The sequence below is a fragment of the Sparus aurata genome, chromosome 7 (assembly GCF_900880675.1).
Source record: "Sparus aurata chromosome 7, fSpaAur1.1, whole genome shotgun sequence".
NCBI lineage: Eukaryota > Metazoa > Chordata > Actinopteri > Spariformes > Sparidae > Sparus > Sparus aurata.
The window spans coordinates 13,088,809-13,114,965 of record NC_044193.1 but is presented as its reverse complement, the minus strand read 5'-3'; the positions used below and the strand labels follow the sequence as shown (position 1 = coordinate 13,114,965).

At 39.1% G+C, this 26,157-nt stretch overlaps 2 protein-coding genes across 2 annotated transcripts; both read right to left on the bottom strand.

The window, feature by feature from the left end:
• Window positions 1–5,140: 5,140 nt before the first annotated feature.
• Window positions 5,141–14,706, bottom strand: dhx35 (DEAH-box helicase 35). The gene is made up of 21 exons (XM_030424262.1): window positions 14,641–14,706; window positions 14,116–14,243; window positions 13,911–14,003; window positions 13,509–13,586; window positions 13,264–13,368; window positions 13,117–13,178; window positions 12,847–12,916; window positions 11,655–11,714; window positions 11,037–11,149; window positions 10,858–10,954; window positions 10,594–10,752; window positions 9,830–10,040; window positions 9,521–9,645; window positions 9,210–9,264; window positions 8,861–9,051; window positions 8,663–8,740; window positions 8,424–8,553; window positions 8,145–8,226; window positions 7,973–8,044; window positions 7,095–7,206; window positions 5,141–6,889 (listed from the first exon to the last, which is right to left on the bottom strand). Exons 1-21 carry the CDS (start codon window positions 14,678–14,680, stop codon window positions 6,851–6,853), a joined length of 2,100 nt encoding a protein of 699 aa, XP_030280122.1. The 5' UTR covers window positions 14,681–14,706; the 3' UTR covers window positions 5,141–6,850.
• A 1,938-nt stretch (window positions 14,707–16,644) lies between these two features.
• On the bottom strand, window positions 16,645–21,521 carry rab5if (RAB5 interacting factor). Its single transcript, XM_030423967.1, has 4 exons — window positions 21,208–21,521; window positions 20,224–20,327; window positions 19,648–19,777; window positions 16,645–18,251 (listed from the first exon to the last, which is right to left on the bottom strand). Exons 1-4 carry the CDS (start codon window positions 21,313–21,315, stop codon window positions 18,210–18,212), a joined length of 384 nt encoding a protein of 127 aa, XP_030279827.1. The 5' UTR covers window positions 21,316–21,521; the 3' UTR covers window positions 16,645–18,209.
• Between the last annotated feature and the right edge of the window lie 4,636 nt (window positions 21,522–26,157).

Here is a 26,157-nt window from a genome sequence, read left to right as displayed (position 1 = left end):
ACCAAACACATTAATCATGACCAGGGGAGTGTAAAATTCAATCGGCTCCTTCCATCCATTTCATGTGAAGCAGACTGAAGGCCGGCCTTGTAGTGCCTGAGAAAGAAAGGATGAAAAAAAGGGGGTAAAAAGAAAGAGGAGCTCCCTACACTTCATCAGAACCCCTACTTCATAACAAATGGAGTGTCTCTCTGGCGGAGGAGTGCCATCAGAAACGCGCGTTCTCTCTATCCATTTAATTCCGGCAGTGGAGGAAGGGTCAGGGAGGGAGCAGTGGGTGCGTGTTCTGCTCTCCGCTCGCCGCTTCCCCAGTCACACAGTAAACTACCTTTTAGGAATTGTTTCTCAATAAGAAATGATCAGTCCATTTATCTGCACCAGGCGGGCCTGTCTCCTCACCCAGACCTCCAATATTTTTCGTTTGACCTGATCAGGGCTATAAACTAGACCGAGACACTTTCAATTTGTCACCCGAGGAGGCCTCTGCAAGTCCCATGCTACTGATTGCATCCTCCCTCCCAAATGTAAAAATTCCTCCTGTGCTTGAAATCTCTTGGATTTTTTTCTTTTAACATGCGTACAGCTACTTGAAAATAGAAAAACAGAGCCAATCGTTCATGCTTTGAAAAGAGATAATTACATCCACGCACCATGTACAGAAGATGATAACATTTTGTGTTAATGAGTAAACGATTTAATTAATTTATTACTTGTGATTTTTCAGATGATGCAAAATGATTTCCTCTCTCCCTACAGCTAAACAGATGCAATCTTTTTAGCTTAATTCTTAACTCATTAATAGAGCGTGTTAATTTTGGAAAATATGTTTATCACTGTCACTTTGCGCAGTTAGACAGGAATCATGTGCTTAACTGCCATAAAGTCCAAGTAGGAGCTCTTAGCGTTATGTCAATGACAGTGTCGAGCATAATCCTCGAATCTCATATGCATCTTAGAGCTGCACGGTATTGAAATGGTATGGTAACAGAACTTTTCATCAGATAACATGATTAGCTCTATTTTGGAGAGAATTTAATATTTTATCAGAGCCTGCATGTTACTCACAAGCAGCTTTTCTACAATAACAAAGACACAGACAGGAATGTCTCAAATAAAAACTCACTTCATCCCACTGAAACAAAAATCCCGTAAGCCTATTCTACCACAAAGTAGTTCTGCTCATTGGTTTGCAACATTGCCCAAAATGGCCTCACACAACCAAACATGTTCGTAAGAGCAAAGCAAACTTAAATTGAGGAAAAAGAAATCAAAGCTACACTTAAAACCCCTTCAAGAAACAAGACCATCATACACTGGAAGAAAGCACTGGTGGTCCACTAAAGGGAGAAATATTAACCACATTGTTTTCTTTCAAAACAAGTATAAACTTTGAACAGGGGGTAATTACAAGTCACACATCACTTGCTTTCCCATCAAATCCTTTGAAAACAGTTAAACATTCTTTGAATTGGATGGAACATGTCAATGATTTTTTGACAGCGCTGAAATATGGCAAGGAACACTCAACCACGCACACACAACCTGCTCCAACTGCTGCCTCGTCCGAGTCACATGCACACGATTAATCACTGATACCTCCGGCTGTCACATCGCTTGTATGTGGTTACACAACACTAATGGGCAGCTAAGTGGAACTAAAAAACACATGTATAAATGTACCCCTTTCCTTACTTGTTTTTGTCCTCCTTCAAGACACCAGGCAAAGAGAAGTCACCCTCTTATCAGATGACACAAAGTCACAGCACTGTTTCATCCATTGTACTTCAAAGGATCCCTAAAAAACATGCAGGACACATTAAGACATAATGAAACATATTTCATGCTTTGTTTAAAAAAAGTTAATTGGTTTCTATTTGGAGATTCAACACTTCTTGTGACTCAGATTGGAACATATTTGTTATAAAATCATTTATCGCACAAATGAATAATGGACAAAATGTCAAACATGAGATTCAAAGCTTTTGATTGCTTAAAGTGGGGCGGTTGTGTTTTATTTTTTGTATGAAATCTTTGTTTTTGCAGTGTCAGTAATGCTGCTCAACTCTATATCTCCATAATAAAAAGTGATATTAAGAATGATAAACCATATTTAGAACAAGGAGCAGCTTCACATGTATGAATAACTGTGGTAATCAAAGCGACATTCTGACTGCCTTCCCCTTTTTGTTAATACATGATGTTCTTCTTTGAATCAGTAAACATGAAGGTGTGCTTTACACAGGCTTTGCAGTATTTCTATTTGCTCAGGTTTTGCTGAAGTCCCTACCTCTCATTTGTTGGATGCTCAGAAAGGCTACAGTTGACAGTAGCTCAAAACTGGTTACATAAAATACCAGACAACCATCAAGCTGCTGAGAACAAGGTAAAAAAAACCAGAAGTTCCATGTTTAGATATCTAATTTACTTCAGTGGGAAATTCAGTCACGACTGACTAATGTGTGGGCAGCAATTTGCAATGCTTCTTAATTGGTACAGTTAATGCCTAATTAAGACACTTAATTAGATAGTTTGTAATAACAACTTCTGATTAACTGATCTCACCATGACGAATTGCCATACCCTGTTGATAGTGGAGATTAAGAGATGTGATGTTGTAGTTTAGGTGTATTTTAACTGAAATAACTGGAGCTACAACGATTCATCAATTAGTTGTGAACTATTTTGATAACTGATTAATCAGTTTGAGTATTTTTCAAAGAAAAATAAGTCACAAGTCACTGATTCCAGTTTCTTAAATGTAAATATTTCCTGTTTATTTACGCTTTTAGGACTGTAAAGTGATTATTTTTGGGCTGTGGACAAAATAAGAAACTTGAGGATGACCACACAAGTAATTGATTAATCAATTGATTAATCAAAAAAATTCTGGATGGATTGATCGCCAATGAAAACAGTCTTTAGTTGCAGCCCTGGAAATAACCACAGATCTGTTGAGGAATCTGCTCCACATTACAGTTGCCCCAAGCATGTAGAAGCACCCAAATCATTTACCTTTCACCATCATACTGCAAGTTGAAATTGAGTGCCTGTTAAGAAGCCAATTTCATTTACACTTTGTCATTTTGCTGATTTGAGAAACCTGTCACAAGTCGACACTCGCTCACTCTTCTCATCTATAAAGGAAAATAACATTCACTGCACTAGGACGATAAACACAACTCTTCTTGTCCTACACTGTCTGACTGTTTCCTCTTTCCCTAAAGAACATTTCAAGAACAACACTGTTTTTTCCTTGTTCTTCTGAAGGCTCCCTGCCATCTCTATGGGAGTTGTTACCAAAGGTTAATCATAAGGTCTGTTAATGTTAAATGAGTAGCTCAGTGAGGTGAGATGGCGGCATGCCACTAAAACCAAAAAAAGTAGGTAGAATTGGAGAGGTGTAACTGTACACTGGGAGAGCCGGGATGCTTATCCTCTTAAATGGCACATATGAGGGCTCCCCTCAAACTATACCTGCTACCTTTTGGCTTAAGCTTAGAGAAAGTCCCTCTACTGCCCTCAACTGACTGGGTGCATCCAAACCTTAACAGAGTCAAAAAAAACAAACAAAAAAAAGTACTCTTTTATAGCCAAGCCTTCATTTGTTAGCGAGGGAATAAACATGATGGAAACCTGATTTTTCCAATGACCTACCAAACTTAACACCTACTGTAATTTTGGTTTCCCTAAACCGTTTAAAAAGCTCAATTTGAGGTAGACATTAATGTTTGCATGAGAAAACTGCCTCAAAATTATACTTAACTTTAGGATACTTTTATTCATATATTTACTTAGATAACTAATTTCCAGCAATAAATTGGCCAACCATAAAATTATGGCGGGGTTAGCTAGCTAACAGTCAAAAACGGGGCTAGCAGGTAGCTTAGCCCACAGAAGCTAGCTAGCTAAGGTGCATTTCAACACAAATCTGTCATGAAAATGAATTATCAGCTAGTATACACACCTTACTGACTTTCCGTTGTACGTTTGTGTATGGTAATATTGTGGCAAGGCACATATTTTTGACTAGCTAACTGACAAACAAAATTAAGGAATTAACAGGTGGATGGTGGGATGGGCAACGTAGGTCCGGTAGCACGCCATTTTCGTCCTTCTTCCGTTGCTGCTAAGCAACGATGCGCTCAGTCAGCGCTCCCTGGTGGCGGAAAGTTGTACTGCAGCAGCTTATTTGCCCGGTGTTGCTGCTGGGCCCCGATTTGTCAGTATACCAATTAGTTTGTGATAATTTGATGAAATAAATTCTTAAATAATATGTAGCATGTATCACACAGTCCCTCTATGTTAGAATAGTCCCTAGGCCCACAATGGTCTCTGGTCATATTGAACACGTGAATTTAGAAATGTACGTTTTAAGAACAGCAACTTTCTTTTTTTTTCTTTTTTTTTTCTTTTTTTTTTACATTTTATTTATTTATCTTTCACTGTAAAACAAAGCAGCAGAAACACTGCAACAAAAGTAAAGAAGCAGATAGTGCAGATGAAATTTAGTTTAAAAACCTAGAGGCTCATAGAAAGTCACATTACAAGCAAATATGTCATATAATCCACAACAATAAGATTAGAATAAAAATAGCTGATTCAATAAATAATGAGGGTCTGAAAACTAGACTTTAACACTACGACCACACTAATTAAAGTAATAACAGGGTGCAATTTCAGGTCCCTATCATGTCTGTTTATATTGTGTTTTTTTTTTTTTGTGTTTCCAAACAATATTTAAACCCTGCACCTGACAGGAAGACATCATAAAGACAGTCTTAAATATAAGCTGTTTTTTTCCTTACTGTAGCCACATAAATGGGCCACTAATGCAGTTGAGTCCTTACGCTAAACCTTACTGCGTTTCTAATGGGATTTTTGGTTCAAACATCAAACTCCTCTTTTATTTTTGCCCATGTATCAACAGCAAAGGGAGAATTTATGAAATTTCACACTACATCATAAGTAGAGATAATAGCCACACAGACTCTCTTAAATGCCCTCACACTGCTGACCGTCCTCTGAATCGCTCAGTGTACTTGCTGTTTGTAATACAACAGTGACACCTCCTGGCAACGTCTTACACTGGAAAAAGGGTACAATAGCAAAACTTCCGTGAGCAAAAAAGTCAAAAGCTGACTCAGTGCATGACAATAAGGCTTTATTTGAGGATGTGAGGAAGGAATGACAGGTGACAATTTGAATCTCGGTGGTGAGCAATTACACAGGTCTACAGATTACTGCTTTGGCTGCATACGTACTCAAGAGTATCAGCACAAATGAGGATAAACAAGTCATCTCGCGAATGTTTTCATTTGCAATAAGTCTAGGAGATGATCTTAAGTCTATAGGTCTACATCAGAGTACCATTATTACATGCAAAAGGTACCTCATTTGTATATCCATCTAATTGGAGTTGGTTTACCTAGCTACGGTGTGGTGTGTTGTTCTGCGGTTTGATTACAGTTTCACTGAATCTACAGTAGTTGTAACCCCAAGAACAAGATAAATGACAAACCATGCAGGCAGAAGTAAAATTTGGTGACAGTGACCTTACTGGTGAAATGACAAACCTTGAACAATATACTGCTCGCTTACGCTTTCGGGGCCAAAAACAACAAAGTACAAATAAAAACAAAAGCAGAAATGTAGAGCACATGTAGCTGTTATGGAATGGATCACAGAAATCACAAATAAATGGCCATTTTGTAAATCTTCAGGTAGATGATGTTGACAATAACGGGGAGAAAAGCACAATACTGTTTTGCTTGAACTGAGACAAACAGTTAAAGGAGAAGCAATTAGGATGGCCAAAGAGATTGCTGAAATCGAATAAATGCTACTGTTTCTTTGAGGCTTTAGATGCACGTCTGAATGCACTGTGTGTCATCACAGGAACAAATGGCACTTTTTAGTTTTGATTTCACAGCTTTTCATTTACAATGCTTGGGTGCGTTTACACATTCCACCTGAAAATGAAATGTGAACTAGGCTGATAAAGAAAAATTGGCACAGAGTGGTGACAAGGCCACTATGTCTGAGCTAGACTGTAGTTAAGTGGCAATACAGATTGGAAAACAAGGATCAAAAAGTAAAGCCGTCTTTTCACAGTATCATTATAGGATGTAGGATCTGAGGCTGACTGAAAAATAAAGAAATGTATTTCCTTCTGCACCAAATTTCCTGAATATATATATATCACTACATTCTGTATGTACAGAAAGTTTGAGAACTAAAAAACTAAATAGGAAGGGAAATAAGTTAAATGAATTCAAAACATAAAAGGCACCCAGGCTATGAGGGAAAAGAAATAACTAAAGGGAGAAAAAAAAGCCATTCGTCTCTCAAAGGGAAACATCCTCACATTCCAGTGTCTTCCATTAGTTATCATGTAACAGGAAAATACAGCTATTAAAAAAATAATGAAGCCAAGAACCAGGTGTGCACGGGCCTGTGGCACCTGAGCCGTTCCCTGGACCTGAGCCTGCTCTGACTATGTACAAGTATGAATGAACTACATGACCACACTTGAATGGACACTCATCAGGCACAGCCCGATCTCATCTCACATTCATCACCATTTACTCTCACAAATCAAATATAAACTACATCCCTGCCAAAGAGCAAGACGGACGCTTTCAAATGAAGCAAGTCACACTCGTTGATGTCAATGATCCCATTTTAGCATGGCCACATAGTGTAGTGGGGTTGTGCGGGTGAATATGGACAACAAACATATTTTACATCTTTATATACAATAAAATGGAGGGGGGGCACAGTGGCAAATTGAGATGGGTTTTCTCTTTTTAGTTCAACAAGTCTTCCGGTCGTGGTGAAATGAGGGCGAGATTTAGAGGACCCGGGACCTCTTGCTGGCCAGTGAACCATGCTGAAAGAGAAAGGGACAGGACTGAGTTAATATTCATTCGGAGTAATCATGTTAGCAGACTATCGGAGGCTCAGAGCATAAAACCTAAACAGAGACACACTTTCAACATAACTGGGGCTGCTCTCCAGCCACAACGAACTGACCTTTTTTAGAAACTAGACTGTTACTAGTCATGTAATCACAAAAGTTTCTTTCTTCGACCTACCTTGGCCTGCTTGTAAAAGTGAGGGGCCAACTCAACCAACCAGGACGACTCCACAGCAGTCACATCACGCATGTAGTACTTTGCCGTCTGCACCACTTCATTGAAAACAACCCTGGAAACGAGACAACGGAAAACTTTTACAGTTTTGCTCCGTTGAATACAGAGAAAAACTGGAACCATGCACGCAGTTTGCAAAACTCAAAGCTCATGTATCAAAAACAAAACTCCAGACTGCTAAACTCCAAGAACAATTTCCTTTTTCTCAGTCTGAGAGATTTGTAATGACTTGTTGAGTGGTATATCACTGGCCTTCAAAATGCCACAGCCTAATTACCAACTGATTTCACCAGTTCAAACTCAATCAACGAAACACTTCAATCATTCTGTATGTCAGAGCATAAAAGAGGCCTTACGTGACCTGTACTGTGGACGAGGAAAGAGACCCCATACTTGTCATGAAATCCGTGAAACTTTGGTTTGAATTCTGATAATGTTGCAGATAGTATCATCTTTAAGTTTACAACCAATTTGAACTGATTGGATAGAGAAATGCATCCTATGCACTGCAACATATTTTTGGCACAAAATACATTTAAAAAGGAGAAAGGGGAAACCATTTCCAGACAGTTTTATACATTTGAACACGAAGCATGGCTTCATAGAGCCAAACATCTATAAATGAGCTTTCAGGAAATGTGTTTAAACAACTGGGAAAAACTGTAAGCAGGAGAGCATAAATCTTACTCTCAATGTACACACAGCTATCAATAATGTGTAACATGAATGTAAAAGAATAAGGAATTAAAAGAAAATCATGTTTATTGTACGAGATAACATGTGCAGTTGAGTCCTTACGCTAAACCAGAAAATATACTGACCATTTTGGAGGTTTCTCCCCAAAAAGCACAGAGTTGGGATGGATGTGAAGCTCCCGATCATCTCTTAAAGTCCTGGCAGAGCAAAGGAATACGAGTGTGTGTGTCATGTGATTTAAACGTGCACAAACACCGACATTCATTCGCTGAGAAAAGTCTTATATTCAACCCTCACCGATAGGAACCAGAATGGTGAATGCGGGCTGCATTAGCGAAAAATCCTAATACAATGCACTTCAAGATCACATCAGGGTCACCTGTGCAAAAGAAAATAGCAATGTACATGTCAAATTACTATTTTTGTTTTCTTTTTGTATAACAGGGTGATGCAAAATGTTACTACCGTGTTTTCATACTAGGATCAACTTTCTGCAAAGTAGCACATAGTTGCTAGATTAAAAACAAGACCTCTTCTCGTATGAACTCACAATACATAAAATGAACACATACATACCTTCACTGGAAGTCCGTGGTACCTTAAACTTGTTCATGAGACGCCGGAGCTGCTCTCGTACAGTCACAGCCCGCAGCAGACCCTTATAATTGAGGAAGTGTTCCTGACACCACTGGGAGCTCTTCTGGTGCTGCAGGAAAGAGAAGAAGATTTCAGAGTCTTCCCTGTTTTTGCTGAGTTCCGTGTTGTGTCCACTGTCACCAGCTGAGCTATAGACTGTACATATACACACACTGTACCTTAATGAATGCTTCATACACATTCAGCATGGTGAGGTGGTCTCCCTCAGCCACTGCAAATTTCCTGTGCTCTCGGGCCTGCACGGGTGAGATAGCAAAAAATGTGCTAATTGTTATGCTGACAGAGCATTTCTGCCAAATATACAGTACAACACGCTCCTTTTGAAAGCCTTTTTTTTTCTTTTTTTTTTTACTTACAGCAGCTTTCTTCTGATTGGGCGGCACGACAAATATATTCTGAATCTGCATCATTGACGCGATGGTCACAATCTCTTTGGAGCAGCCAAAGTTTCCTGACTCCAGGAGCATCTTGGCAAACATGGGGCTGAGAGGAAACTCTGCCATCCGCACACCCATGGGATCAGTCAAACGGCCGTAATGGTCCAGACCTGCCAACGGACGCACAGCTGGTTTAGATTCTGCATCATGTGCAAGGACACCTTAGCTTGTAGATGCTTGCCGACACTGAATTTTGAACACTAGTCTTGCAGTTGAAGGACATTTTCCCTTTTTACTTTTCCATCGTGCTGACAGTTTTGTTTCTTACCTCCCAGAGCGTAGAGCAGCTCTAGTGCCTGAACCATCGTCTGAGCTGGAGGAGGCTGCAAAATCATAAAGAAAAATTAAAGTCCAACTTTTATTGACTCCGAAAGACTGAATAAAGTGAGACTCTAGTGTACCTCGTAAGTCTTGTCGTTACATCCAAGTATACAATGACTGAATTAATTTTATGGTTTCTATGCATTTCCCCCCCAGAGGCCAAGGGCCATTCTCACTAATTAAAATGTAAAGTACAATTCCTTTCACAGTGGGTGAACACATCACAGCCGCCCCATGGATGCAAAGTGAGCCACTCACAGAAAGGAAGCTGAACCGCAGCACGTTGTCAATGCCTAATGCTTTAAGCTGCAGGATGACAGGAGCCAAATTGGTGCGCTGCATCTCTGGCACAGTAGAGGCAGGCAGTTTCTCAAAGTCCTCCTCTGGTGAAAGGAGCAGAGGCAATAAGAAACACAGGGAGGGAATGACAAAGAGCGACAGAAAAACAGGCAGAGAGGGTGGAGGGAGGAGGACAAGGCTGCAACACTTTGCCACAAATGTTAACAATGCGTGCATTCATCTCATATTTTCATCATCTTCCTTCCGTTCCATCAAACTCTCACGTACCCGTATACAGCCTGAAGCATTTCCCAGGTCGGTTTCGCCCAGCTCTCCCAGCTCTCTGGCTGGCTGAAGCCTTGGAGATTGGAGTAACCACCAGCGATTCGATGGCAGTGCGAGGATTATAGGCTCGCAGCTTCACAAACGCACAGTCGATGACAAATACAACGCCATTTATGGTGATGGAGGTCTCAGCTATGTTAGTGGCCACCACAACCTGGAAGAAGCAAATAAGAAAGAAAGTCAGGCGGAATGCTGAAGATGAATTTATGAGGAGGAAAGAAGCTGTAGTCCGGTTATGGCACTAAAACAAAGTTAACCTTGCTTCACGTTTATCATCGTTTGTCCAAAGGGGTCGCCAGAATCAGCAAAAAAATTAAAGCTCCTTGGAGTAGCTTTAAATCCATTTATCGCCAGGAAACTACTTTTGATTAAGTACATTTAATATACTTGACTCAAGTACTATTCGTATGGATGATTTTCATTTTTAATGAAGTAATATCTTAACATGACATCTTACCTCAACTGAAGTATGACTTATGGGTACTTATATTTTACAAGATTGCTGGAATAAATGTTAAGAGAACTTTGAATCACTGCACACATCTCAGAGCAATATAGATGTGATAGAGGGACGTGAAAAAGCAGTTGAGTCCGATTATCCATCTACTTTGGAGCTATTGCTTGGTATTGGGAATATATACAAAATAGTGGAAATGCAAACTTCACTAAGAATCTACAAATGCATCTAAACAAACCAAAACATTTACCTTGCGAACAGAGGAGGGAGCCCTCTCAAAGACCTTCATCTGCTCAGCGTATGGTAGTCCAGAGTACATGGGCAAAATTCTCAAGTGTTTCTTCATGCCGTATCGTGACAGAGTCCTGGCCTGCTCCTGGAGAAGGGACACCACCTTCTCCACCTCTTCCTGAGGGGGAAAAACACAAGGGACAATAAGAAGAAGAACAAAATCAGCTGCTGAATGGAAATTATCAAAATAAGGTTGAGTAGCATGAACGATATGGCCGCTGACCTGCCCAGTTAGAAAAGCCAGGACATCTCCGTCATCCTCCGTCTCGTGGATCTTCAGCACCGTCTCCACTGTTGCCTTCACGTAGTCCGGGACTGGACTGAGAACGAACAAAAGAGTTAAAAACAAACATGCAAATCATTCACATTTGCCTAAAACGCTGGATTATGTGTGTTGACTACCTGACGGTGTAGAAGACGTCTACTGGAAAGGTGCGTCCCTCCACCGTCAGAATTCCGCACGTGTCCTTGTTGGGATCCCCGGACTCGTTCAGGTTGAAGAAGTCATGGAATTTCTTCAGATGATTTTTCAGGTAGGAAAGAAAACATTAATGAGGCAGTCAAGGGCAGCTACATTTACTGTACAAAAAACAGCTAAGCAGCTTGCGACATTTGCCAGTTGATGCCGTTAACGTGGTTTTATTTAGAGAGGAAATTAATAATATTCAATCTGCTGGTATTTTCCCAATGTTTGCGGCAACAACGTAAAACGCTTTGTGCCCTAAATCTGACATTTTCAAAATGATGCAACTCATATCTGCAGTAAAACTAAACACCTTGCATGTGTGGTTAAAAGCCTTTTTAAACAGAAAGTACCGCAAATGTCTGATACAGCATTTCAGCTGACTTGTTTAATGCTGAGCGCGGTCGTGGCCTGATTGTGTCTTTCTTTCATCAGTAGTATCGCGGATGTCAGTACAATGTGATCTGACCTGACATCAACTCTTCACTCTCTCCATTCTTTGTTTTTTCTCTTTCTCTCGAATCTAGCATATCTGTTCATCTTAATGATGTAGTCACCTTGGCATCCAGAGTGGCAGAGGCCACAATCAGCCTCAGGTCTCGCCGCTTCTTCTGAATCTGGAGGAGAATCGGAGAACATGAAACGAGAGGTTGAGTCAGTGTTCAAATGCAAAACACCTCTAGGATTAGTTTCATGGCTGGTTAGTTAAGTATAAGACATTTCTATGCACTCATAAAAACTTGTTAACTGTTTAGAAGCTTTTGTTGTTGCTTTGTCAAGCTAAATACATAGTTATTTATGAATTTATTAGCAGTTAGCTATGCTTTTGGAGCTGCCAAATATAAAGCAAAACAAAGCCTGAGTAAGGTTAATAAATTCTTTAACATGCACATGTTAAAATATTTTTTATTGGCTTGTTTCATTCAGTAAAAAAGAAAAAAATAGCCTGTCTGATACTCGATTTTTGGGGCCGACAACGATACCAATATAGGGTGGCAAAGAATTCCAATATTAATATATCTTCTGATGTACACACATTTTTTAAATGACCCCTCAAATGTGGTTAGCAAAAACTTGTGACAAAGATCATAGTTATATTCAAAAGGTCCTACATCTGACATTCAGCAACTAGCATCTAGTCATTGCAAACTCCGATGAAGAAAAAAATCGTAATATTGGTTACAGCTAATCAGCTACCATGCATATAAATATATATGCCTGTAACACTGTGTACCACCAAGCAGGAGGACTTTAGCAGCTTGTAGCATGTAACTCATCTGCGCCAACATACACATGACGCCACCAAAACAAAGAACAGAGCTTGGATCACAACACACACATGAAAAGTGGGAATGTGTTCTCTGGTCAGGCTGCCATTACTCCACTCTATCTTTATAGTAACAAATAGTTGTTTGCTGCTATGTGATATTATAGTTAATTACAACGTAGTAATATTCAAAATGTAGCGGAGGCAGGATATCTAAGAGTTTAGCAATTACTTTATTGTGCATTGAAACAGTAAACTTTATGGGGAATCACCCTGAGCCTTTTTTTCTGCATTATAATCTCTTTGAGAAAAAAGCTTTCATATCGGCCGATTTTGGACAACATAAATGTCGATACCAATACATCTACGATACGCCGATACTATGGCATGCGGATATTGGACTATTTTCAAACATGGTGTTGTCTTTTTGTGCTAGTAAAGTATACATTAAAGTTGAATAGTAAATTATCAGCTGTCATTACCTTCTTCAGTAGACCGATGGCGATGTCTGTATACAGGGTTCTCTCATGTGCTTCGTCTAACATCAACACGCTGAGGAGAAACAGCACGATAAAAAAAACATTAGAGTGAATCCATCCCAGTCTTCATAGGAAATATATGTGTACAAAGGCAATTGTTTTCTTTTATTGTCACTGCAGGTTTCAGGCAGCTGGCATTTGTCATGCTGGCTCCCTGTCACACTGTCATGGTTTGAGTGAAAATTAGCTTTATATCTGTGCAGCCTTCATTACCTGTATTTTTTCAAAAGAGGATCAGCCATCATCTCCCGCACCAGCATGCCATCTGTAAGGAACTGAAGCACACGGGCACAATTAAAAAAAGGAGCCAAACATAAGACAGCCTTTAATGCAGACTTCAAACATCTGGTGGGGGAATACCTTGATTCTTGTGGCGTGGGGATCAGAGCAGTCATCAAATCGGATGGTGTAGCCCACCTCATGTCCCAGCAGGGCCCCTCGCTCCTCTGCCACACGGTTAGCTACCTATCAGCAGGAAAGAGAGGGGGAAATCGAGAATTTGAATTTGAAGCAGGCACGTGTCCTTCTGTCACAGTGAACTAAATGTCTCGCAGTGAGATGACATTGGTGAGCAGCCACAGAGGCTGAGCGGTGGCAGGACTTACAGAGATAGCAGCCACACGGCGAGGCTGTGTCACTCCAATCACCTTCCCCTCGGCCGCCCAGCCAGCCTCCATCAGGTACTGCAAGGAGTCAGATGATCAGATCAAAAAAAACAGGAGAGGACTACAAAGCACGAGATGGAGACACTGATGTTGCAGAACAGCAGATTCTGCATAAATTAAAGCCTAGCTGATGTGGTCAGAAAAACAGAAAAAGGCCACTAAGCACCAAGACAAGGTCATGTGAAGGAAAAAAAAAATCTCTATGTGAGCAAAACCACATGAAGGGTGTTAGTCCACTGCGGCAATAATGAGCCTCTGGATGTCAGAGTTGGTGAATATGTGATTTTGAGGGGAATCTTTTTTTTTTTTCAAGTAGTGACAAAATGCAGGGATCACACTAACCTGAGGTATCTGTGTTGTCTTTCCACATCCTGTCTCACCAACTATAATGACAGTCTGGAAGCTCTCCACCAAGTATAAGATGTTGTTTCTGTGCTGGATAGGAAACAATGACAAAAACAAAAAAGGTTCATATTGAACAATTAAACACCACTGAAGCAAACAGCTCCCACTCCTGCTGTTATATGTAGAGACTTGGTGTGAAAACCTTGAAAACGGGGAGTTTCTGTCGCTGCTTCTCTATGGAGAGGGCGGTGTGCGGGTTGAAGATGATGGGGGAGCCGGTGGTCTCTGTGTTCAGCTCCCGCTCCTCGGAGATCCCCGGAGCCTCGGCGCCTGGAGCAAGAACATATGGTGAAGGTGGAGAGGAGATGTTTTATTTAAAACGCAAGCAGGCGGATGGAGGTTTTAAGAGGACGACAGCCAGGGTGCTAGTGCAATGTCCTGACACTGTAATGAACGACCTACGAGCGGTTAAAGCCGCGCTAACCGCGTGTTTTTGTCGTGTAGCTGTCTCTCCTCTCAAGCTTGTGTGTTTTATTTTGGCAGGTCACTCTTTCATTCCGCAGAGCTTACGTTTTTGTGCCCGACAGTCTGCAGAGCACGCAGCGGCCGTGAAAGCGACCGAGCCCGAACCGAGACCGGCTCAACTACACTAGCAGCCGCCCGGTTATAAATACAAACACGGAAAAATGACATTAACAGCCTCGTTTATGCGTTTTTTCGTACTTACCCGGCTTCCAAAATTTCATCGTGGAAAGGGGAGCCGCCATCTTGGCCACTACGTCACATATTTTTTTTCTTTTTTTTTTTTTACTTTGCAGCTGACGTCATGATCTGGGTTTTCATCGGAGATTTTATGAATGATGTCAGTGTGTTTCGCAAGTTCACGTTGGGTGAAATTAATCAGCTTCCAGCACATGAAGACTTTTATAATATACTGAATACTACTACACTATAAAAAGTAATACACCTCCCTACTGAGCACAGACAGCTACAGTATGAGATCTGCATCAGCTTGATTAAAACTTCATGCTCGGTCATCCAACCTCAGGACATTAGCCCAAACGGTGGATGATCAATCATTAGTATTTATTAAAGCTGACAAATAGCTCTCCTGGTAAAGTACATGCCTCATCCAGACCACTGAGGATTAGGCTCAGTGTTCAAATTCTCCCAGTAATTTTTGCTGTATGCATTAAAACCTGGCCATGAAAACTCAAAATTTTAACCACAAGAAGTTTAGATGTTTGTAATTACTGTTGACAAGATGTCCAAATGTTTTTCTTTAGGAATCTTTTCAACATTCACTAGTGATGTCCAAGTAACATGTCCAGAGGGTTTTAACAATGTCATTTTAGACATCTTTTCAACTTCAGCTACTAAAGTATTCATGATGGCCAATCATTACTCCACGCAGCAGAAGCTACAGGGAAGATTTGAACCCTAAACCTCAACTAAGGTAGCCTGCATGACTTTAACAGGTGAGCTTTTTATTACCTTTATTAAAACTTCATGTTTGGTCATCTAACCTCGGATTATTAGCCTACCCGATGAAGGATGTCTTCTTTACGTCACAACTTTTGAATATGTTTTTGCTGATGGTAAGTCGGGTTAAGTTTTGTCATCCACAGCACATTTCTGGATTTTCAGAGCAGAACAGTTTTGCAATACACGGGGCCCTTCTCTGAATTTTTTATTTTATTTTATTTTTAAGAAAACAAGTAAATGAAATACTAAAATGGATCCATATAACTTTCCAAATCAATTTGAAAAGATATTATCTGCACCCTTTAAAAAGCCGAAATCTTAATGTTAGCTGCTGGGCCAAAGGGGTTTTAGGGCACACCCAGTCTGGGGAGAATGCACAAGCTCAACTGAGCATCAAGGGTGGATATTTTTTCATATCAATTTTGGAACTTGGGGCTTCTGGGGACGTGGATTAGTCCCAAGAAGTTGTATGAAGTCATTTTATATTTGTTTGTTACGCTTAACATCCCGATCTACTTCAGTTGTTTCGGAGAATGATGCAGCACTGTTTTGCTGTGAAGCTCCAGAAATGTTCTGTGGACTACGACACTACAATCAACTTTCCATTGTTTTGAGGGTGAGTAAATAATGATTGAACTCTTGTTTTGGGTAACCTTTTTTGTTCAGGTATAAATTGAGGTACTTTGCTTCCATTTTTCTCAACATTTGTCAGAGAAATTATGTACTTTTTACTCCACTACATTTATCTGACAGCTGTACTTACTCTGAAAATCAGGGTGTTGCATACAATTGTTGTATGTGGTCAGCTTACAAAATATGATGCAACCAACCGTCCATGAAGTAGCTGAAAGAAAAAATGATCAAAATGCTTCTTACACAGAAATAATGATCCAAAAACTAGGCATTCTACCATCCAGTGAATTCTTTTAGTTTTGATACTTGGAAGTACTTTCTGCTGCCAATTCTTTTGTACCTCTGCATGAATAAATTTACAAATGCATTTCTAACTTGTATTTTTAATGTGGTATTGCTTTTCTTTAGAGAATTTTAATATTTCTACATTTTCATCTATTTTATTTTGTTGTTGGTAGAAATCTCCTATGGAGGTAACCAAAAACAGACTATGGTATAAATTATAATACAACGCAATAATTCTTTACAATCTTTTTACGACCATTGAATAAATAATGTGACCAAATATACTTAATTTTCATTTTTAATTTAAAAAACAAACAAACAGACAGCATCTCTTTGAAAATGGAGGCCAAATAAAGCCCATGTTTAATGATTCCCAAAAGATTTGATCAGAAAATACAATCCTTTCAAACACCAGCTGCGCATCTAATATAACAGTATCATTACAAGAACTTCACGAGAACTTGTTTTCAAAAGTTCTTCACTATAAAATACTGAGAAATATGTTACATCAACGAAGATATAACATAAGTACAAATAAATCTGTGTAATAATACAAGGTGGATTTGACAAAAGGGACATTGTACAGAATTTACAGACACGCTTAAATTAATTTCAATAAAACAGGCAAGACTTTGATCTGGAAGCTACATGTGAGAGAAAAAAAACAAATAATTTTAAATTATTTCTACCCTCCTAACTAATGCCATTGGTAAATGACATCTAGATATATATGAACAGCAAGTCATGGCAGTGCACAGACCAGTTTTTAGCCTGAATCTGTGAACGTTTGCATCTGAAAACGGCATGCACATTTCCTCCCCCCACTTTGCTCTTGAAGAAATGATTACAATGGACAGATAACATAGATGGTTGTCAGTGACTGACTGCAGGAACAGCGCACTGATACTACTGGTAGATACTGGGATTGAATATCAGCTGATATGTGTATCTGACCACTAGCACTTGTTTGTGATGCTAAAATTAGTGAGATTTAAGACGTGGTTAGCTACTAGTTTTCACATTTGTTGGACACCAGACTCTTCAGAAGAAATAACAACTGTCAGATTTTATTCAAAAATGTTATATTTATATCCATGGAGCAAAAAATAAAATGAAGCTCTTCATCACATATTTCATTTAAAACCACAGACACATACTGTAGGAGTTATTCCTAATAGTACTATAATGTGCTTACTGCCATGACACTTAACTCATTTTTTTGTCAGGCCCAGATTGGTTTCTTAAAAAGGCAAACATACCATTTTGAATTGACATTTCAGAGGGGGTGATTTAACAGCGACAGTAACAAAAATGTTATCCTTTAAGAGTTGTTTTAGACATCAAATATGGTGCGTTTTGTCCCTAAATTAAAAGGTTACACTTCACACTTGTGGACAGATTGAACCCTAATGACTATATGGTGAGACTTAGTTCTTATTTCCCAGTTCCTGTTACTTAACCTCACAAGCAGCGAGGATGAATACATATAATGGTTGTTATCTTTACGATCTAAAATCTGCATTCATGTCAAGAAAAGGCCTGCAGTAAAACCAACAAAAATCCTTATTCTGATTTACCAATCTCAGCTGAACTATATGGCGGTCAAATTTGTTAGTGTTTTGTCAGAGATGGTGGTGGGGAAGGTAATAAAACATATGGGAAGTGTAATGGAGGGGCCCCCAAATTAAGAGAGATGTACAGTATTGGAACACGTTCATCACGGTGGTCTTGCAGGATCTCGTTAATCAAACTAGGATTCCAATGAAGCACTGTACACTGAAAAGTCATACTGTATATGCAGGAGTGTTGACACCCCCGCAAGCCATGGAGTTCCTCTGTCTTGACAATTTACTTCAACAGAAATGTTTGTTTTTAGTGTCCAATTGATTCTTCTCAGTCAAAATGTAGCGCTGTGTAAAAGATTATCCACACCACCTGGAAAAGACAAAAAGAACGAGTGGTTAGACATTAATGATCAATTAATTTGCTTCACAAATGTTTCATAGTGTGACTTCATAGCAGTAAGCACTATAGACTGACAGAACTAAAAAGCAAAACAAAAGGTATGAGAACGTTAAAAACACAAGAATCGCTTCTTTTAATTAACTCCCCATGTTATAGCATTTCCATTAAGTATGATTGCAACAGTGATACTTAATGGAAATGCTATAAATGCTTCTGTAGCAAAGACAAACGAATCGCTTTCCATTTTCATCAGAGTATCGAAATTGTGAGTTTATTCATTCAGTGAGTCTGAAATCGAGACATGAAAGCAGATAGAAATGGTGCCAGCATGACAGATTGACTGGCTTGCCGGTCAGCCTTGATTTTCGGGGGGGGGGGGGATTTCTTGCCCAGTGGCAGAAGAAACTGCACAGTAAAAGCGAGGTTTAATCGAACAATCCAAAAGCCGTTAAATCGTGACATCAACATTTACTTCTTCATGATATACTGTACTATGACAGTAATGTAGCTTGTTCATTGTGTCTTACATTGTGTGATATTGGTTTACTACAATGTTTACACAGTCTTTGTTGGTAAATGCAGGAAAACAATTTGCACTGGCACAATGTAAGAATCAAGTGTGGTCCTGATTGTGTGAAAGGACAGCACGGAATGCAAGTTTGAGGTGTACATATGTTTTTGGCAGAAGCTCGACACTCGCTTGCCAATGTACTCTGAGACCAATTCCTGTCGCATACCAATTAGTTGCTGAAGCTCTAAAATGGGCAACCAGTGGACTTATCTCCATGAGCAAAGATTTCACCATATTTTACTCGTCATCTTTCCAAGCCTAAAATTGCACAGGGATTGCAGTGTGAAGGAGCCTTTAGAGCCGTGGTTCATTCTCACATCTTTTTACAAGTGAAGTGCTTCTCTATGTGTCAGGGATGCAGTGAACCACATAGCATTAAGCATTACAAAATGTGTCTTTTAACTTAGATGTTTGCCATCATAGAATGTGGGGAATTAAACATTTACTTGGTGCAAACTTCCCTTCCCATGGGTCATGTAAGCAGCAGGTTTTGAAAAAGAAGAAGAATGTGTGGAATAAAAAGGTGATATCTTCTGTATCGAAACCATCAATAATGAGTCCCACAATGCTGTATAAGTGCAATGTTGGAACAGTGGGCTGCTTATCAAAACCTGGCGCCTACATTACCCACAATGCAGCTTAGCCACTGAGTGATATCATTGGAGGCAATTTATCAGATCACATGCAGCTTCCTAAGGAGCCACAAAAGGCTTTATACTCATTATCACCAAAATGTGTGAAAAACAAACAAACAAAAAGCAGTCTAAATGAGGCCCTAAACATAAGCATCCTCACCAGAAACAGAGCAAAAGATGTCATGAAGCCTTCTTTGGTGAGTTCCCATGTGCCACCATACTCTTCCTCATCAATCTGCTGAAAGCTGCTGAAGTATACATACAGGACGCCAGCGTTGATGATGCAGAATCTAAAAAGGCAAAAACATAAAGGTGTTCACTTCTTTGTGGTTTTCCTTGTACAGTCAAATATGTCAAAAAATACTTTTAGGCCAATTAAAAGTGCACTGTGTCGTTTTGCGGAGCATTTAATCAGAAGAGAAGGATTCTTATTGACTGAATTTTTAATGCCCAAATAAACTAAATGAACAAATTCTGTTTTTATGAATGAATAAACAAACTGACCTTAAAAAGGACAACACTACTATCTTACTTTGTTTATATTTGGCAGACCCTGCAACCTTTCTAGATTCAAACAGTGTTCTGTTGACCTTTTCCCCCCTCTGAGAACAGCATGTTTATACAGCATTTCTGATTATTATTGTAAATGTAATGTGAGTTTAAATAGAGTTTGAATTTCTTCTCATAGTTCCCCTTTACAGATATAAGGTTGACACAGTCTGTGTAGGATACTTACATGGCTATGCCCAGAAATCCTTTCAACGGTGCAACACCCCATATCACGCCGAGGATTACTGCAATAATTTGTCGAAGCCAGTATATCACATCTAAAAACTCATCCTGTGAAAGAGAATACAGACAAATTAACTTTGATTCAATTGATGCACTGCCATTACTGAACAATACAACGGCATTAGCTTTTAAAAATGTATTACAACTCCCCCTAAACATCGAACCCTAGTGCAGTTTATCAGGGCTAGTCCGGCTATAGTTCTTTCAACTATAAAGAAAAACATCAGAGTATTCATAACAGGAATGAGTAATCTGATGTTGTGACTAAACATCAAAAGGCATCAACAGGCTTGTGCAAAAGTCGGTTTCTTCTTCAATAAGTGTCTCACATGACCTCTGTGGTGAGGCCTCGTTTAAGTTAACTGATGAGATGTGTTAAGAGTTGCTGAAATGACTGGTGAGGTTTATGTTCAGGTTAAGGTGAGAGACGAAAGACTTTAACACAACAAGCTCGCAAGCAATAGACAGAAAATCAACTGAGAATCACAACTGTGATCAATAAATAACGTGTCATTTTTCCAAGCAAACATATCAAGCATGAATGGTGGCAGCCTCTCAAATGTGAGGACTTTTACAGACCAACCAGTGATTAACTGAAAAAAAAAAATGTGATTATTTGCAATGAAGAGGAACATTTTAAAAGCATTTCGTTGACTTTATCCTTTGAATTCAATGAGTAGTAGGTAACAAATCCCAGGAGCTTTTACACGTCGCCGACTTCAACGTTTAGTTTCTTGTTGTATCGATTTGTCAGCTAAACCAGCCAAATCTGATTAATCCTTAGCATGGCAGCTAGCTCCAGATAGCAGCGGTTTTTTGGACACCTGACGACAAATTAGGTGCACTGAAAACTTTGTGGCAACTACTGGCGACAACGACAAGATAAGAGCCGGGCTGATTTTTATTTTTTAAAGGGCAACTGACTGACCTTCTCTTCCCAAACGGCATTACTGTTGAAGGCTTTGCTCCATGTGGACTGTTTTACACCCCCATTCAGCAGATGACTTTCTTCTTTCCGCTTTGTATTGCTCGTCATTCTTTGCTGTTTCCTTCGGCTACAGACGACAAAAAGTTACAATCCAAATCTATTGACGCCTGAAACTAGACCTGAGCCCCTAGCGATGTCTAGGGGGACGAAACAGCATGAGATATATGAAGGTATGAGGAGATTGTACGCTCCGCTGATCTGACAGATTTCAGTCGCTAACCCAAAAAAGGCCGTATGCGCATGCTCAACACTGTTTGACCCCAGCAACCGACAGCCAATCAGAAAGTGCGACGTTTCTTCGCCGCTACTGCCAAGAAGCTGCTTTAATTCTACAGCGACCCCGAGCGGTGGGGATCGGATCTGTCCTACATATATTTATACATATTACATATCTACACTGTGCTAAGTTCATGTGCAATCCATGCTTGTATCCTGTGCAATCAGATTGTCCCCAGGCAAGTTAGATTTATTTTTTATGTTCTTAAGTACAGTGCTATGCAGCATGTGTGTTTTACAACTATGGGTACAACTGTTATCACCTGCAGTTGTCCTCCTGATCATATCTGTTAGTAAAAGGCAGTGTATAAACTGTATAGTGTATATAGTCTTCCTTCTATATATCCTTCCTATACTTCTAAATAAATACATAAATACTGCAATTAAATTTTCCCATACAGTAAATGAAATCAGGCACAAAGTATTCACTGCATCACATTATACTCATTAGCATTGTTGATTGTTTTCTCAATTATTCAAATTGTTGTTTTGTCCAACTTACAGTCCAAAAGCCAGAAAAGTTTAAAATCATAAATACAAAGAAAAAAATACCAGACATAATATGATCTGAGACTCTGGGATCCCAAGAAAGCATTTATTTTTTAAACAAGAAATTAGTAGTTGATGATCAAAATAGTCTCTGATCAATTTTCAGTCAATTACATGATTATTTGCCTCATCGCTGCAGCTTCAAATGATACATATCTCAAAAGGGCGATAAGAGGCAACAGGTGTCTAGTTTTAAAATGGCACAAGGCAACTGATGTATGAAGTGATCATCAGCCATCAGCTGAAGTATGATTAACATTCTGACAATAAGCTGAGATAAAAAAATATATATATAAGATTTAAAAAAATAGAAATTAGGTAACAGTAGTTTGCCAATATAATGAAGTTGGTTATGAGGGTGCATGATGATGCAAAGGTAAGGAATTAATAAAAAACAAAAAGAGGAAAAAGATTTTAAATCCCAGTTTGGTTTATTGTGCTGCTCCACGGTTCTCCCTCAAGCTGTGACATGCCCTGTTATTGTGTGCAGTTTCCATGGCAATATCAGTTTTACTCCCCTCAATTTTCTCTAATTCTCAACATAATTCCCGTATTATGATTATCAAGTGGCTTATATTAAGCAGACATTATATTTGGCATGAGTTGCCGTCAGTGCGTTGATTGAAATTATTATTTTTTTTTTCGTTTTACAAACGTCCCTTAATGAGAAGCTGCAGTGATTAAATTAATGTGTATACAACAATAACAACAACACATCACTCCACTGGTGTTTGCCTTGTCAGGCATTTCACGAGACACCATAAAACTTCATTGTCAGTGCTTCTTTGGTGGCATGAAAACATGTGCAGATGTTCAGTGGATGTGAAAGTAGTTGTGAGAGAGAACATATATTGTTCTCATACTCAAATTTAGGTTCCTCCTTTGTTAAGTTTTCAGTAATGTTTTCTTATTTCAGCCCTGTAAAGGTTATCTAATCAAACAATACTTCATTTTAAGGGGTCAGCAGACAAAAAGTTGAGCTTTATCAACAATATTATGGTATTAAATAAACAAATCAAGCAGCAGGTTTCATTTACAAGAGAAAAAACACTAAACAAATGTATAAAATACTGACCTTAATTAATAATATGACCCTTCCTTTACAGTGCATTGCAACGGACTCCTACCTGTCTTGAAGTGTTTCTGCAGTTATGCTCTTTGGCCTTCTCTCTGTTGTCCAGCAGAGGGCCTCCTTCTGTGAAAGTCTTACCCTGCTTTATCCTCTTCTCATCAACACTCTGATGTGAGATAACCGTTATTGCTTGACCTTAACTGAGTTTACATATTGCTTAATAAAAAGGTGGTAATGGAGTGATTTGGCTAATAGTGTGATTAGAAGACTTACGGTGTAGTGAGCAACTTCTGAGTGATTAGATTTAACGGAAGAAGAGAACGTCCGTGAGGTTTTAACACTGAAATTAAACTGGTTTTGATGCATGACAGCAGGTTCACTGGTGATCTCACATGTGGAAAATTAATCCAAAATAAATGTCAACTAGAATATGATGGAAATGTATCTCAAACGTATCGGCATCCAACACATTTCTCAGCTCTAAGACATCAGTATGTACTTTGTTGTGGTATGAGGTGAAAATAAGCCAGAATCTGTGGTTGTAAATAGATTCCTAACTCCCTAGATATGAAATAGAGTAAGTGTATTTCAGATTCTGCTTTGAATTTTAAAAGTGACCCACTGAGGTTGACTCATTCAGGAAGATGTGTGGGATGTGTCACCATCTTTAATTTGAGTCTAACGGCATGTATTAATAAACTAAGCTTAATGGAAAACCAATTATAGTCCCAGAATAGTCTTCTATGATGTGTTCGCAATGCTCAGTAGTGAGTTTACAGGTACAGTGACACTGCTGTGGCTGTAAGGGGGAAAGCTTTACTCCGAAGTGGTGGGAAGTAACAACATGCGCTCTTACTACTGTAACCTAGTAGCTTTTTCATCTACATACCTTGCATGGATGGCCCACACCTTGATCTAACATGCACGTTAATACACCAGCATGCAATAAATCCTAATGGTTTGTTTTTAAACAGCTCTAGAGAGGTGTTAGCTCAATGCCATGGTCCATTTAGAGGCTGTGATCTTACTCAGAGTTGTTCATTTTAGTCACCTCATTTGAGAAATACTATCAAGGCTCTGTGGTGCAATGGATGGTGTATTGGACTTCTAGTTAACTGCAGAAGAAGAGATTCAAAAGTTGTGGGTTCGAGTCGGGCTTTAAAGGTTTGAAGTGTAGGTTAACAAAATTTTTAAGCAAAGCCGTGTCAAATCATGTCATGATGACCTAAGGCATTGTCTTGCAGGTGGTAGATCAGGGGTAGATCCCCAGTCTTGCTATCAGAAGGTTGTTGGTTCAATTCCCCTGGTCTGCACGTCGACAAATGTAAATGGTCATGAGCGCTTATGCTGCCTTTAACAGTAAATTTCAGTATAAAAAAACAGTTTTAAATAGCTCTACTTTAATGTTTATGTCAGCAAATTTCATAAAAACAAGCTCGGCAGCTATTATTATGCTTTTTTTTTCAGTTATTTTTAATATCTTAAAATAAGTCCCCGTCATCTTTAGTCGTTTAGCAGAATGCAGCATTGCTGTTTCGCTGTGAAGCTACAGAAATGTTATTCGGACCACAAAACTTCACCTGACTTTCCATCAGCATGGGGGTGAGTAGATAGTGACTGAATTTAAAGGGGCACTGTGTACTTTTGGAGAAGAAATTCAAACACAAAGTAAAACAGTATAAAAGTTTATTCAGTCATTAAAACAAAGAGTTTGTTTTTTTAGTTTGTTTAGGTAAAAAATCAGTCGATGAAGATCTTTATTCTGGTGAACAACCGAGCAAAACAGGTAACTGTCTCAGGGGCCCGGAAAGGGCCTGTGTTCACCGTCTGTCAGCTGTTTTATTTGTTGTTGGTTTTTTTTTGTAGTTTTATTGCTTGAAAGAGAATTTGCCCCACCAAATTATAATATCAGCTGGACACTCTTTTAATCTTGTGACCTGATCTTGTGATCATGTAGTGTAGTTGTGCTTCATAAAAAACACTGCTCAAAATTGGGGATATAGGGATATGGGTGCATAGAAGCGTGTGCATGGATATGCAATAAAAGTCAAATTAAATGTGTCACATTATTTTTAGGGGCTGATAATACTCACCAAACACAAAATAAAAAATCAGATATGTAACAGAATGAATAATGAAAAATATTGTAATTTGTAAAATAATTTATTGTAGTGATTACTATTATTGTTTTTGTGTGTTTGTGCTAAATATCTCATGAAGCTGCCATCTTTAGTTGACCTACTTCATGGAAACTTGGAGACTACTGCAAGATTCATTAACCTACATACTGAGCATGTGAATGACCGGTCATATGTGTTATCATTTTATACATTATTAGCTTATAGAGTCTCAGTTCAGGCAATTTAAGACCCTTTTCTCAAGCAAGTCTAGATTTTTATCTCAGCAACCCTAAAAAAAAAAAAAAAATTATAATCAATTGTTGGATTTTTCTTCATAATTTCCCCCGTCTAGCTGGGGAACAAAAATACTGTCTTAATGGTATTTATCTTTCCTAAAGGACCCTTATTAAAATGTCAGCAAAAACAGGCAGGTTCAGGACAGAGTGAGGTTTTGATGTGACCAGACTGCAATTCTCAAAGCAACCCAACATTCAAAAATGAAAAACAGACACAGAGCATTATATTTGAGTCACAAAATAAAAACTGTCACAGAACAACAGAGTGAAACACAAAAATATCCCAATATGACTAACTCATTTTGAGTAGTGACTACTATTACTGTTTCTGTGTGTTTGTGCATCTATAGTCGACCTGCTTGATGTGAACTTGGAGACAACTGCAAGATTAATTAGCCATAGTGTCATACTTGTTATCATTTTGTATATTCGTAGATTAGAGTCGCATGGCTGTAGAGTGAAGGTTGGGGAGGGAGTGGGGGTGAATGCGGGCTAACTTTTGACATCATGTGTGTACTGTCTCTTTAAGAGAGGGGGTCACCTGGGACCGGGACAGGTGTGAGTTGCTGTAACAATC